The sequence below is a fragment of the Phyllobates terribilis genome, unplaced genomic scaffold (genome assembly GCF_046119375.1).
Source record: "Phyllobates terribilis strain yellow unplaced genomic scaffold, ASM4611937v1 Scaffold_7__3_contigs__length_470593459, whole genome shotgun sequence".
Taxonomy (NCBI): Eukaryota; Metazoa; Chordata; class Amphibia; order Anura; family Dendrobatidae; genus Phyllobates; species Phyllobates terribilis.
The window spans coordinates 385,728,948-385,744,078 of record NW_027362767.1 but is presented as its reverse complement, the minus strand read 5'-3'; the positions used below and the strand labels follow the sequence as shown (position 1 = coordinate 385,744,078).

General features: G+C 41.7%; 1 protein-coding gene across 1 annotated transcript in view; it reads left to right on the top strand.

The window, feature by feature from the left end:
* Positions 1-1,325: 1,325 nt before the first annotated feature.
* The window catches only part of SPTBN4 (spectrin beta, non-erythrocytic 4), a 140,777-nt gene continuing 126,971 nt past the window's right edge, over positions 1,326-15,131 (top strand). The window contains exons 1-7 of the mRNA XM_073641480.1: positions 1,326-1,575; positions 7,891-8,043; positions 8,466-8,617; positions 11,511-11,684; positions 12,673-12,764; positions 12,848-12,928; positions 13,365-13,480. Of these exons, the coding sequence (XP_073497581.1) occupies positions 7,896-8,043; positions 8,466-8,617; positions 11,511-11,684; positions 12,673-12,764; positions 12,848-12,928; positions 13,365-13,480 (763 nt within the window). The 5' untranslated portion in view covers positions 1,326-1,575; positions 7,891-7,895. The remainder of the gene's footprint in view (positions 1,576-7,890; positions 8,044-8,465; positions 8,618-11,510; positions 11,685-12,672; positions 12,765-12,847; positions 12,929-13,364; positions 13,481-15,131) is intronic.

The window sequence follows — 15,131 nt, the reverse complement described above, 5'->3', positions numbered from 1 at the left end:
TGTGGGCCCATTATTCTGTATGGAGGACTATGTGGGCCCATTATTCTGTATGGAGGACTATGTGGAGCCATTATACTGTATGGAGGACTATGTGGGGCCATTATTCTGCATGGAGGACTATGTGGGGCCCATTATTCTGCATGGAGGACTATGTGGGGCCCATTATTCTGCATGGAGGACTATGTGGGGCTCATTATACTGTATGGAGGACTATGTGGGGCCATTATTCTGTATGGAGGACTATGTGGGGCCCATTATTCTGTATGGAGGACTATGTGGGGCTCATTATTCTGCATGGAGGACTATGTGGGGTCCATTATTCTGTATGGAGCACTATGTGGGGCCGTTATACTGTATGGAGGACTATGTGGGGCCCATTATACTGTATGGAGGACTATGTGGGGCCCATTATACTGTATGGAGGACTATGTATGTAATGGTATCAATAAAAATTAAGAGTTTGGCAAATTAATTTCCGGGACTCCGGTCCATCGGGCAGATCAGGGCTCTGTGGCGGCTTTTGATTGGCTGGGCTGGTGTGATGTCATATGCGCGTCATGTCGCTCCAGCCCTGGGCGATCCCGGAAGGTAAGAGATTCATGAGTCTCCTGTACAAGGATCAGGGCTGGAGATCCTTGGTAAGTCGGACATTACGATTTGTATATGAACCATCAAATACAGCCACCTTAAAAATGGCAGAAGTTTCCCGAACTCCTGGCTGCTGGAGGACAGATATCAGCTGATGAGTGAGGGTGTCGGACCACCCTGATCTCATACTGATATGACCTGTTACCGATAGGTCTTCAGTTGTTATGTCTGGACAACCCCTTTAAATTTGGGGATAGTCAAGCCCCAGATCCTAAGCTTCAATTTTGGGCGTGGCTTCACTAACCCCACCCCTCTTGTTTGTGTCCTGTATTTCATTTTTTTTTTTAAATTTCTTCTTTGAAAATCCCTGCTCAAAAAATGGTCACATCTGCAAACATGTAGCTGCTGATTGTATGCAAATGAGGCTATATCACAGTAGTAGTCGCTACTGGAGAACTACAAGTCGCAGCACGTACACTACACACCCAGACTGGTCTAGACAAACCCTTGCAATTGCATCGCTTCTTGCTGCAGAGCGCAGAAAGGACAATTTCTGGGACTTCTCAGCGCGCATGCGTAACTCTCTTCTTCCCGGTCACCTAGAGGTCTCACTTACAGTCGTTAATACGCATGCGCAAATCTTCTGTCCAGCTGTTTCTATCTAGCTGCTATCTGCTGCGGGATCCGTCTGCTTTCAACTGCGCCTGCGCAGTCCTTTAGCTTTCTTCTAAGCGCCCCCTGCAGGAACTCACCGGCATTTACTGCGCCTGCGCTGCCCGAACTGGTCCATGAGATGATTCCCTGAAAGGGATTCTGCAGCATCCTCTCCCTGGGATCGGTATCTGCAGATGCCCCTGCTGCACCCCGGGGTCTAGGGCCTAGTGAGAGGGCCCGGGGCCCAATGACCTCTGCACTGCAGCACAGCAGAGGGACCAGGAGAAGAGCAGAAGAGAGTGGGTGACATTGTATGGCCTTATCATGGTGAAGGTAGGACCATGCCCTGCTGCTGCTGCTGCTGCTGGGGTACAGCTGTAATGGGGGTCCGTGCTGAGAGGTAGGACCGTTGCATTGTCATAGTGCAGGCGATAGTGATGTGCAAGCTCCAGTGCAGGAGGTATGTGTGTGTATATACGTGTATATATATATATATATATATATATATATATATATATATACACACATTATATATAATATATATATTATATGTGTGTATGTATATATACTGTATATGTGCAATTCCAGTGCAGGAGGTATGTGTGTGTGTGTGTGTGTATATATATATATATATATATATATATATATATATATATATATATATACACACACACACACTGTTTATGTGCAATGTATAAATATGCATATGTAATTATTGCACATATTCGTACAGACACACATACATACGCCATATTTATACATACATACCCAGCCATAGATATATACACACGCACACATAAATACACATATTTATACTTGCACATATATATATACACACACACACATACAAAATATACACACACATAATATTTACACATATACACACATACACATATACACACATACAGACAAAAAATATTTATATATATACACATATATACTGACATACAATATATACATACATACATCTATACATGCACACACATATACACATTTAGACTTGCACATATATGCTCATATATACTCATACACCTATTTATATATACATACACATATACAATATATACAACGCACACATACATACACATATTTATACTTACACATATATACATACACACATACATACAAAATATACACACAAATACATACACACCCATGCACATATATATACATACACATACAATATATACACACATATACTGTAATATATATATACAGCGTGGTCCAAAAGTAGGTGGACAGAAAGTGTAATAAGGTTATGAAGGGGGAGATTTATCAAACATGGTGTAAAGTGAAACTGGCTCAGTTGCCCTTAGCAACCAATCAGATTCCACTTTTCATTCGTCACAAAGTTTATAGTCGACAACCAAAAAGTGTCAGTGATTTGAAAAATGACATAAGAGATGCATTTCAAGAAATTAATACCCAAAGAGACTTGTGCAAAAAAGTTTGTCGAAGCGTTAGAGGCGACTTAAAAGCTGTGCAAATTGTAATGGAAAACAGTTTGAGCCCCTTTGCTGATAAAATTTAAGGGCTTTTGTATTATATTGTTCAGAATAAAATGTAATTGTCAATGTTATGCTTGTGTTAGTAAATATAATTTTATATATAAATCAAAATAAATGTTATTTTCTGGCCACCTACTTTTGGACCACCCTGTATATATATGTACACACACATACATGCATATTTACATACATATTTATATACACCTATTTATACTTGCACATATATACTCACACATACACACTCATATACACACACACACCTATTTATACATACATATACAATGTATACACATGCACACATACATAATTATACACACATTCAAAATATACACACAAATACATACAGTACACATCCATGCACATATACATACACATACAATATAAACACACATATTCTGTAGTATTTAAGAAAAAGAATGGAGGCAGCACTCAAACTGATGATGAAAAAATTGTCTTTTAATAGCCCATGTGGCTGTGCAATGTTTCGGTCCCAAGATATGGACCTTTTTCAATACTGTAGTATTTAGATATACACACATACTGTACATGCATATTTACATACATATTTATATACACATATTTATACTTGCACATGTATACTCATACATACATACACATATACAATACTGTATATACACACGCACACATACATATTCATACACACGTACAAAATATGCACACAAATACATACACACCCATGCACATATACTACATACATACACATACAATATATACACACATATACTGTAGTATTTATATATATATATATATACACAGTATATACACACATACATGCATATTTACATACATATTTATACATGCACACCCATACACACATACGGACACATACACCCATATACCCAATTATATACATGTACAGACATACAATATATGCACACATACATACACATTTGTAAATGCACACCCATATACATATATATGTATGTGTATATAATACACATACATACACACTTATATACATACACTCAACAATTCTAGACCTGCTCTGGTTCCAGTTTCCCATCCTGCTAATGTACAATCACAATACTCAGGCAGATGGTAGCTATACGGGCATAATCCCATGTCATTTGGTCCGTAGACATGACTGAAATGCCATATTCAGTGCACATATGTACTCCCGGGTCATGCGGTGTGCAGCAGCCGTGTCCATGTGATTATTAGCCACACAGTGGGGGTTGTAGTACTGGTCATGGGTGGCCACTATGTACATAGAATAAGAAGGGATTAGATACTATATATCTAGAGAGATGTATAGAACGTGGATGGGATGGGAATAACGTTGGGCGTGCAGAACAATAGACGTGGTGCTGTGCAGCGTGTTATAGTGGGTACACAGGACAGTAGTAATGTGCGGCCGCCCCTGGGCCATTTCTTATCCTTTTATAAGAAAGTTGTGGTACAGGCAATATGGGCGCTCTGTGTAAGAACGGCCGTCCTGTCCTAGTCTGCAGATCTGGAGTGGAGGAGGTATCGGTGAATAACACATAATAGTGGCCATATTTGTTATCACCCAGCTGTTCCCCAGTGCCCTAAGAGATGATTTACCCCTTGTATCACTGAGATACATATAATCAGGCTTATATAGTGGAGTGTTTCTTAAAAAGAAATGGAGCAGGGAGGCTTTTCTGTCCTTTTAGGATCTCATTTCCCAATGTTTCTCTCCTAATCTGGCCATTAGACAGCTGTTCCTTCCACCCCCCTCCTCCTCCCTTTATAAGCATGCATGCTTGGCTGAGCATGCATGTATACCCAATAGAGAGAGGGAGTACACAGATGAAACTGCCAATTCTGTTGGGATCAGTAGACCATCCAATGTATATGGAGGTCTCCCAACTCTTGGCCTGGCAGATTATGTGGATAAGGAGCAGGATTAGGCTGTTGGGATTTCAGCTTCCGATCCCTTTGTTTTTCAAGGGAGATAAGTAGCTGCCAGACTCCTTCTCCTCTCTCCCCTGTTGAAAACACATGACTGCTCGGCCATGCACTAGTGACATGTTTATGGGGGCTCCAGGTGAGATTTACAGATTTTTGATTGGTTCTACTGACAGTTATCTCAGGCGTTTCGCCAGTCACAGACCCCTCTGGTGGCAGCTTATCGCCCTTAATAGGTTATTCCCAACATTAAAGATTATCACCTATGCAAAAAAATAGTTGATAACTTGCAGATCTGTAGAACTCCGATCTCTCTCCATACATTCTCTATAGGACTGCCGGAAAAAAGCCAAGCACTGTTCTCAGCCATTGCCAGCAGTCCCGTAGAGAATGAATGGAGTAGTAATACACCAAGGTGTGAACAGCCCTTTGGAGATGAAAAATTCTAAACAACAAATTACCCAAAGGGTAAATAAACCCTATTTAAGGGATGCAATAAAATATGACTTTTATTAATTTTCATTAAAAAGTGGTCTATACTTAAAATTACTAAAAAAAAGCACCCGTATTGTTCCAATGTATAAAAGGGTTCATAATGTTGGAACCCCTCTCCAATCAGCTACAGATATTCAACCTGTTTATAAGCATATGCTTTCCTATCTAGATCATGGCTGCAGCCCATGAATCTGTGTATCACTTTATGGATATATCTATTTAATTTTCTTTCATACAGGTATCACTCAAGATACTAAAAAACACAGGTATATAGCTTCCCAAGCAAGTTTCGCCCATACAGGCTTCTTCAGGGGGCTAGAGCTGTACCTGAGGAAGCCTGTATAGGCGAAACATGTTGGGGAAGCTATATATGTGTGTTTTGTTAGCATCTTCAGAGATACCTGTATTGAAAGAAAATGAAATAGATATATCCATAAAGTGCTACACAGATTCATGGGCTGCAGCCATGATCTACTGTAGATAGGAAAGCATATGCTTATAAATAGATTGAGCATCTGTAGCTGATTGGAGAGGGGTCCCAACATCAGGAACCCTTTTATACATTGGAACAATACAGGTTCACTTTAGTAATTTTAAGTATAGACCACTTTTTAATGAAAATTTAATAAAAGTCATGTTTTATTGCATCTCTTAAATAGGGTTTATTTACCCTTTGGGTAATTTGAATGGAGTAGTGACACATTCTAGGACTTCAGTTTTGGGATCGGTCCCTCTCTATTCTGCAGGTTATCACATTTCCTGTGCATTGGGGATCATTTTGTAATATTGGGAATAACCCTTTAAAATCAAAAGTATCCAAATTTACCTGACCCATCCTTGGTGATTTCTGTATCTTACATGCACTTTAAGGTGGGAGACGTTCTCATTCTGGGGCGTCAGAACGTTTGTGATGTCCGATTGCAAAGTCATTAAAAAAATCCTTTTACATAGTGAAGCCTTATATGAACTGATATCATTTAATCAAACCCTATAGGGTCCGTCCGTTCTAGAAAACAACGGTGGTCCGACTTCACCAATGTGACCTCCAATGTTTTGCAGAATAAAAGCTGGCACTGTCCATACATTGCTCCTGGTAGACAATAACAGTTCTATAGTCATTTTGCATTTTTCACGTGATGCCCAGATGTTCCTGTAGATTTGCAATCCTCCCATATAAACAGGTGCACTTTTACATGTCGGCCCCGCTGACGCTGCAGTGTGCCCGCCTGTTTACTGTTCGCTTACCGTATGGGTGGGGGGAAAGCTGCAGAGATCAGGACTCGCCATCTCCAGACGTGATCCTGCAGCATTAATGCAATAGTCTTAATACTTGATACAGACTCCTGTAATTCCTCAGGACTTAAAGTGACAGTGTCACGGAGACAGATGCTGGATCAGATGCCCTAATAAAAGTAAGCTAATGGGTGCGATGGCATCCACCATACTTCCCAACAAGCCCCTGATCAGGGGGATTAAAGGAAAATCTCACTAGCTGCATGTAAAACGGCGCATCTGCCCTCGTTGATGATTTACACACTGAATGGGGGCAAGGTGAGCCGGCTGGAAATGATCTCTGCTGCTTTCCTGAATGTCGGGCCTGACGATAATGAGGGTCCTGAAGACTTATTTTCCAATATTGTCTGAAAAATGCCCAATAAGTGTCTTGAACCAAACTCAAAACTGCACATTTTGCATATAATTGAATAATGTATCTGAAGAGGGAACAAGATGGTGCCAATATATACTGGTAATGTCCCATGGGGGTCTTTACAGCGTTATCCAGAGATGGCTCTAGGAGCATGAGGGGTTAGACCTTTTCAGATTTAGGGATGGCTAACCAGTATTTCCCACAAAGAAGGATGGGGAAGGGAAGTTTGGGAGATGGATGAGACTGGGAGGATGTATGGATCCAAGTGGGAAGCTGAAGAAAGGTCAAGCATATCCCAAGGTGTAGCGGTACTGTAGTGGTCAGAGGGTGGTGAGGACACATAAAGTTGTCTTACAGGGTTGTTCCCAAAATATCAAGTTATCCCCTATCCATAGGATTGGAAAAACCTTGCTCATTCCTCTGCTCCGTATAAGACTGAGCTCTGAAGATCCGTTCTTGGAGTGCCGGAGCCACATTCTTGGGATTGCTTGGAGTCCCAGCAATCGGCAAGTCATCACCTCTGTTGTGGACAAGGGATAACTTGCTATTTTAGGAATAATTCTTTAAATATTTGATGAGTAAGACAAACAGTTGTAGAGGGGCTATTAGGACAGCTGTCAAAATTTAGAGGGAGGTTTTCCTTTGTGCTTCAGTTTTTCTGTTGGAGCAAAAACAAAATCGACATTATCCATGTGGTGAAGATTGATAAAGAGAAGTAACTGGGAGCTATGACTACCTCATCCTCACAGAGGAGCCATGGGCAGTGGTACCAGCTTCTTCACCACCATACCTGGCACAGATTGGGTGGAAGGCTTGTCCATGATGATGCTTCCCGATGTATGTTGGTGGCATATTCTAGGAGGCCATAGCTGTAGCCAAAATAATTTGAAAAGTAGGGGCCAAATTACGGGTAAGGGATTGGGATATTGTCTGGCAGTGCCAATACACATATACAATTCTTGGGCCGATTCTGGGTCTGTCTCTATTTCTGTCATTTATGCACTTCTTGAACCCCAAAAATTAGACATTGACAATGTAATCAATATACCATAATTTTCAACGCTCAACATTGTTATACCTATTTTGTTTCCATTTTTCTGGTAGTTGTGATGGCGAATGTGAGCCCAGAGCTGGACAACATGGAGGTGCAGACCCCCCCGAATAACAACAATCGCTGGGATCAGACCGAGCGTCCGTGGGATGAACCCGCAGCTTCTAGCAAACTGTTTGAATGCTCCAGGATCAAAGCTTTGGCGGGTAAGAGTGATGATGTCTTCTGCACAATGGCAGCGAATCGTGCACCTTTCCAGGAAAGCCGTAATCCATGGTGGAATACAGGAGGTGAAAAATTGTGGGATTTTATTTACTGCCTCCTCTCTTACACCATTACTCCTATCCATATGCTTTATTAGGGTTTATGGAAATCGCAGAAGGGGATCTTTTTGGAACCCACTTCTATAAGCCAAAGCGGCCCTGGCCCTTACATAGTACTACTCGGATGGCCAGTCACTTGACCATGTAGCTTCCACAACGAATGGCCGGCTGCAACTTCCCTCCATTACGATACTTGATCATAGGGGATTTCAGAAGAATAAAGCTTGGGTGGAGGGCATCTTGGTCATACATCTCGTCTAATAATAACATGCATTCTCAGTTTCTTCTCCTCTTTTAATCCATAGATGAACGGGATGCCGTGCAGAAGAAAACATTTACCAAGTGGATGAATTCTCACCTCTCCAAAGTTCCATGTCGTGTGAATGACCTCTACAATGACCTGCGGGATGGGTACATCATCACCAAACTGCTGGAAGTGCTCTCTGGGGAACAGCTGGTACGACTGTGCGATCGGGGATTATAGAAATGGTGGTATAATTGTTTTTTTATGGATTTTAGAAGCTTAAAGGGAACCTAACAACACGGGCAGCATAACTCTGAGTCAATCTCCATTGTTGCAGCCGTGTATGTTTTACTCCAAAATGCTGCAACTTTTCAGAGAAAGCATACTTTCAAAGCATACAAAGCAAAAAGTAGGGAATTAAAATGAGTGGGGCAGGGAGAAGGGCCGACCTCTTCGACTAATCATGCTAGTTACATGGTCCCTTGCTGGCTATTAAAAGCGTGTTTTCTCTGAAAAAAATGTAGTATTTCAGATTAAGGGCTTGTGCAGACTAGCGTATAATACAGACGTGTAAAAATCAGATAGCACACTGGCCAAAGTAATTAAATAGGGCTGTCCAGAAGACTTTTTTTTCACACGGACAGAGTATTCGCGTGAAAAAAGTCGTAGCATGCACCATTCTCATCCGTATGTCGAATGAGACTCACCTATTCAAGTCTATGCATTAAAAAAATCAGATCCCATATGGATCATCTGTATCGCATCAGATTTTTATGGATACATTGAAAATATTAACCTAGGAAACTGTATTTGATCATGTAGATTTTAATCTGTTGATGTATAAATACGGTTGTAAAAACGGACACACAGATAACAATATGGATGAAAATTGTTTTCTGGATGAAACTCAAACGATTTTTCATACACTTGTCTGACCCCGGCCTGAAGCATACATGGCCCGAATGACGGAGCCAGTGTCGGAGTAATACTGCCTGTAGTTTGGGCAGCTGTCAGGTTACCTTTAATCTGTCTACCATTGAATTTCCCTTATGCTTTTAACCTCCTTGATGAAAAAAATGGTAAATGTAAAAAGAGGTTTCCATCTGGGATATTTATATTTATGCCATATCAACAGGATGGATGTGCCAAAAATATTCGATAGATCCAAGTACCACCGCCTGCTCACTGATTTTTGTGAGAATGGAGAGGTAGTCGTACATGTATAGTTCTCTCCATTAATTTCTAAAAGCTCACAAGAGGGTCCCTGTTTTCCCCAGCAGCGGTGGCACCCAAATCTATCAGACATTTATGACATACAGAGGAGAAAATAAGTATTTGATACACTGCTGATTTTGCAAGTTTTCCCACAAAGAATGGAGAGGTCTGTGATTTTTATCGTAGGTACACTTCACCTGTGAGACACAGAATCTAAAAATAAAAACCAGAAAATCACATTGTATGATTTTTACATAATTCATTTGCATTTTATTGCATGAAATAAGTATTTGATCACCTACCAACCAGCAAGAATTGTGCCTCTCACAGACCTATTAATTTTTCTTTAAGAAGCCCTCTTACTCTGCACTCATTACCTGTATTAATTGCATCTGTTTGAACTCGTTACCTGTATAAAAGACACCTGTCCACACAATCAATCACACTCCAACCTCTCCACCATGGCCAAGACCAAAGAGCTGTCTAAGAACACCAGGGACAAAATTGTAGACCTGTACAAAGCTGGGATGGGCTACAGGTCAATAGGCAAGCAGCTTGGCAAGAAGGCAACAACTGTTGGCACAATTATTATACAATGGAAAAATACAAGATGACTGTCAATCTTCCTCGGGTGATTCTGAGAAAGGTCAGGAATCAGCCCCGAACTACACGGGAGGACCTGGTCAATGACCTGAAGAGAGCCAGGACCACAGTCTCAAACATTACCGGTAGTAACACACTACGCCGTCATGGATTAAAATCCTGCAGGGCACGCAAGGTCCCCCTGCTCATGCCAGCACATGTCCATGCCTGTTTGAAGTTCGCCAGCGACCATATGGATAATCTAGAGGACGCATGCGAGAAGGTCATGTGGTCAGATGAGACCAAAATAGAACTTTTTGCTATCAACTCCACTCGTCGTATTTGGAGGAAGAAGAAGGATGAGTACAACCCCAAGAACACAGTCCCAACAGTAAAGCATGGTGGGGGAAACATCATACTTTAGGGGTGTTTTTCTGCAGAGGGGACAGGACGACTGCACCGTATTGAAGGGAGGATGGAGGATGGATGGGGTCATGTATCGCGAGAATTTGGTCAATAACCTCCTTCCCTCAGTAAGAGCATTGAAGATGGGTTGTGGCTGGGTCTTCCATCATGACAATGACCCGAAACACACAGTCAGGGCAACTAAGAAGTGGCTCCGTAAGAAGCATTTCAAGGTCCTGGAGTGGCCTAGCCAGTCTCCAGACCTGAACCCAATAGAAAGTCTTTGGATAGAGCTGAAACTCAATGTTGCCCAGTGACAGCCCCGAAACGTGCAAGATCTGGAGAAGATCTATATGGAGGAGTGGGCCAAAATCCCTACTGTAGTGTGTGTAAACCTGAAGAACTACAGGAAATGTCTGACCACTGTAATTGCAAACAAAGGTTTCTGTACCAAATATTAACTTCTTTTTTTCTATTGTATCAAATACTTATTTCATGCAATAAAATGCAAATTAATTGTGTAAAAATCATACAATGTAATTTTCTGGTTTTTATTTTTAGATTCTGTCTCTCACAGGTGAAGTGTATCTATGATAAAATTACAGACCTCTCCATTCTTTGTAGGTGGGAAAACTTGCAAAATCGGCAGTGTATCAAATACTTATTTTCTCCACTGTATCTTGTTGATGGGTACTGATTGCTTGGTCCCTAGCTGGTTGCTGCTCAAACAGCTACAAGGAGCCCAAGTTAAAGACTAGAGAACCTGTCGGTAATATTCTCCCCATACACACCAGATAGCTGTAAGTAGTTCTTAAACGATCCTGATTGCAGGAAATATAATGTTTTTTTGAGTCTGCACGTAAAGTTTTTAAGTGTACAATGAATTAATGTAATCTTCTCTCAGCCGAAACCCACACGAGGGCGGATGAGGATTCACTCTTTGGAAAACGTGGACAAGGCCCTTCAGTTTCTTAAGGAGCAGCGAGTGCATCTAGAGAATGTAGGATCCCATGATATTGTAGACGGGAATCACCGGCTAACGCTCGGCCTCGTCTGGACCATTATTCTCCGGTTTCAGGTAATGTGCACATTTCAGAAGAACACAACTTGCTTTGATTGTTGGTATTGTGCCCTCTGGACATGTCTGTTATGAGGACACTACTGGACAGTCTGCATTCTGCAATTCCTCTGTTATTTCTCCTGGAAATTTGTGAATTAATTAACACATGGATGTAACCATTCCCCATTTCAATATGGTGTGTATACGCTTTAGGCCACAGCCCCACTATCAGTATTTGGTCAGTATTCGGTCAGTATTTTTTCTCTGGAGTGGGTGATAAATGCAGAATTGGTGCACTTGTTTCTATAAGGCCACGGCCCCACTATCAGTATTTGGTCAGTATTCGGTCAGTATTTTTTCTCTGGAGTGGGTGATAAATGCAGAATTGGTGCAATTGTTTCTATAAGGTCACGGCCCCACTATTAGTATTCGGTCAGTATTTTTTCTCAGGAGTGGGAGCCAAAACCAGAAGTGGGTGATAGAAAAAAGTCACCAATTCTGCATTTATCACTCACTCCTGGTTTTGGCTCCCACTCCTGAGAAAAAATACTGACCGAATACTGACCAAATACTGATAGTGGGGCCGTGGCCTTAGGGTGCTTTCCCATGTGCCATTTTGATGCAGTTAGTGGGGAAAAGAAGAAGGAGCATGTCACTTCTTTGACACAGTTCCTGATGGAATTTGCTCCAAACTAGACACTGTCAGATCAAAACACATCAAGAAATGAAAAACTTCTCCAAAAGCTCCACAAAGCACATTAAAAACATGTCATCTTTGAACGTCTCAAAAAAACTGTGTGTGCACATAGACATACGTTAAGCGCTCATGATAAACTGGGGCTTTCCAGCCCTTGCAACTCTACAAGAATGACTTGCAGACTATGTTGGGGGTTGTACTTTTGCAAGAGCTGAAGATCCACAGAGTTGAATTCTGCTGGAACAATTAATACTATGATATTTTGTTTCCTTTATATGAACATTTTCACTATTTCTTCATTGCTGGAAGATCCAAGTGATAAAGATAGAAACTGAAGACAACCGAGAGACGAGGTCAGCCAAGGACGCCCTCCTCTTGTGGTGCCAGATGAAGACAGCAGGGTAGGTTCTGGATTTATTTTGGATATCTGATAAGTGACTTATTACAAGATGCCACAGTAATGTATTATTCTTACTATCTACAGCTATCCTGAAGTCAATATCCAGAACTTTACCACCAGCTGGAGAGATGGGCTGGCATTCAGCGCTCTGATCCACAGGCATAGGTAGAAACACATTTTAAAGGAATTTTCTCAAGATCAAAAGTTATGGATGAGGGGAGAACATACTGATCTGTGGGGATCCGACTTCTGGGATCACCTCATCTGAATGCACCTTTACCCTTCTAAAAAAGTTTTTAGCAAATCAAATTACTGTTCAACCCTATGACTCAGACTTCTTCCAGAATGACATAGGATGATAGCAATGGTATCCATTTGGACCATGGGCAACATCAGAAAGGGGTTTGTTAGATTCAATGGCTTGTTATGAAATTTTCCTAGTGTTTATGTGTCTATGTCAGAAATTACATTGTGAGCACCATTGGGACCGGGACTGTTGTCAGTGGTGATGAGCTTTGTACAGCGCTGCTGCTGCAGTACATCGCTTTGCTATATAAGCAGCATACAACGTGAGCCTAACCAAATGTATTCTTGTCATCAGACCAGATACCATTGACTTCTGCAGGCTGGCGAAGTCAAATGCTACTCACAACCTTCAGCAAGCCTTTAATGCAGCGGAACAACAGCTGGGACTGATCAAACTGCTGGACCCCGAAGGTGAGTGCTGTATATGTGCTATGTGTCACCTGGTGAAGTGAGTTAACGAAGCCCTCGGTTCGGAAGAGCGATTGTTGTGCAGCTCAGACCGATGACGTTGGTACAGTGAGGTGAAGAGGTTGGCGCAATGGAGGCTGTGAAGGCTGGCGGAAATTTTAGGAGTAGCCTAGAAGACTACAAAGAAGCTGGAGATTCAGCAAATGGAAACCTAAGAAGTAGAGTCGGATAAACTGCACAGTAGAGAGGAGTTGGTGATGTGGCAGAGCTGAAAAGCTCAGGAGACTTGCTGTAGTGATGTAGGAGAGCCCAGAGAAATCGCAAAGTGGAGCATTGTAGCAGAGCACAGTGGTGTAGAAGAGCTGGGTATGGCAGGAGACTCATTATAGCAATGTAGCAGAGTTGAGTAGGTTAGGAGACTCATTGTAGTGATATAACAGCGCCCAGTGATGTAACATAGTAAAGGGTTGTAGCAGAGCCCAGTGGTGTAGCAAAGTGAAGTGTTGTAGCAGTGTCTATAGGTGTGTAAAAGAGTTGGGTATGTCTGGGGATTTAGGGTAGTAATGTAGCCGAATTGAGTAGATTAGGAAACTCATTGTAGTGATATAACAGAGCCCAGTGATGTAACAAAGTAAAGGGTTGTAGCAGAGCCCAGTGGTGTAACAGAGCAGTGAATGTCTGAAGACTTATTGTAGCAATGTAGCAGAGTTGAGTAGGTTAGGAAACTCACTGTAATGATATAGAAGAGCCGAAGGATATAGAAAAGTAAAGGGTTGTAGCAGAGCCCAGTGGTGTAGCAGAGCTGGGTATGTCCAGAGACTCAGTGTAAGGATGTTGCAGAGTTGAGTAGGTTAGGAGATTCACTGTAGTAATATAGCCGAACCCCGTGATGTAGCAAAGTAAAGGGTTGTAGCAGAGCCCAGTGGTGTAGCAAAGTGAAGTGTTGTAGCAGTGTCTATAGGTGTGTAAAAGAGTTGGGTATGTCTGGGGATTTAGGGTAGTAATGTAGCCGAATTGAGTAGATTAGGAAACTCATTGTAGTGATATAAGAGAGCCCAGTGATGTAACAAAGTAAAGGGTTGTAGCAGAGCCCAGTGGTGTAACAGAGCAGTGAATGTCTGAAGACTTATTGTAGCAATGTAGCAGAGTTGAGTAGGTTAGGAAACTCACTGTAATGATATAGAAGAGCCGAAGGATATAGAAAAGTAAAGGGTTGTAGCAGAGCCCAGTGGTGTAACAGAGCAGTGAATGTCTGAAGACTTATTGTAGCAATGTAGCAGAGTTGAGTAGGTTAGGAAACTCACTGTAATGATATAGAAGAGCCGAAGGATATAGAAAAGTAAAGGGTTGTAGCAGAGCCCAGTGGTGTAGCAGAGCTGGGTATGTCCAGAGACTCAGTGTAAGGATGTTGCAGAGTTGAGTAGGTTAGGAGATTCACTGTAGTAATATAGCCGAACCCCATGATGTAGCAAAGTAAAGGGTTGTAGCAGAGCCCAGTGGTGTAGCAGAGCTGGGTTTGTGTTCAGACTTATTGTAGCAATGTAGCAGAGTTTAGTAGGTTAAGAGACTCACTATAATAATATAGAAGAGCCGAATGATATAGAAAAGTAAAGGGTTGTAGCAAAGCCCAGTGGTGTAGCAGAGCTGGGTATGT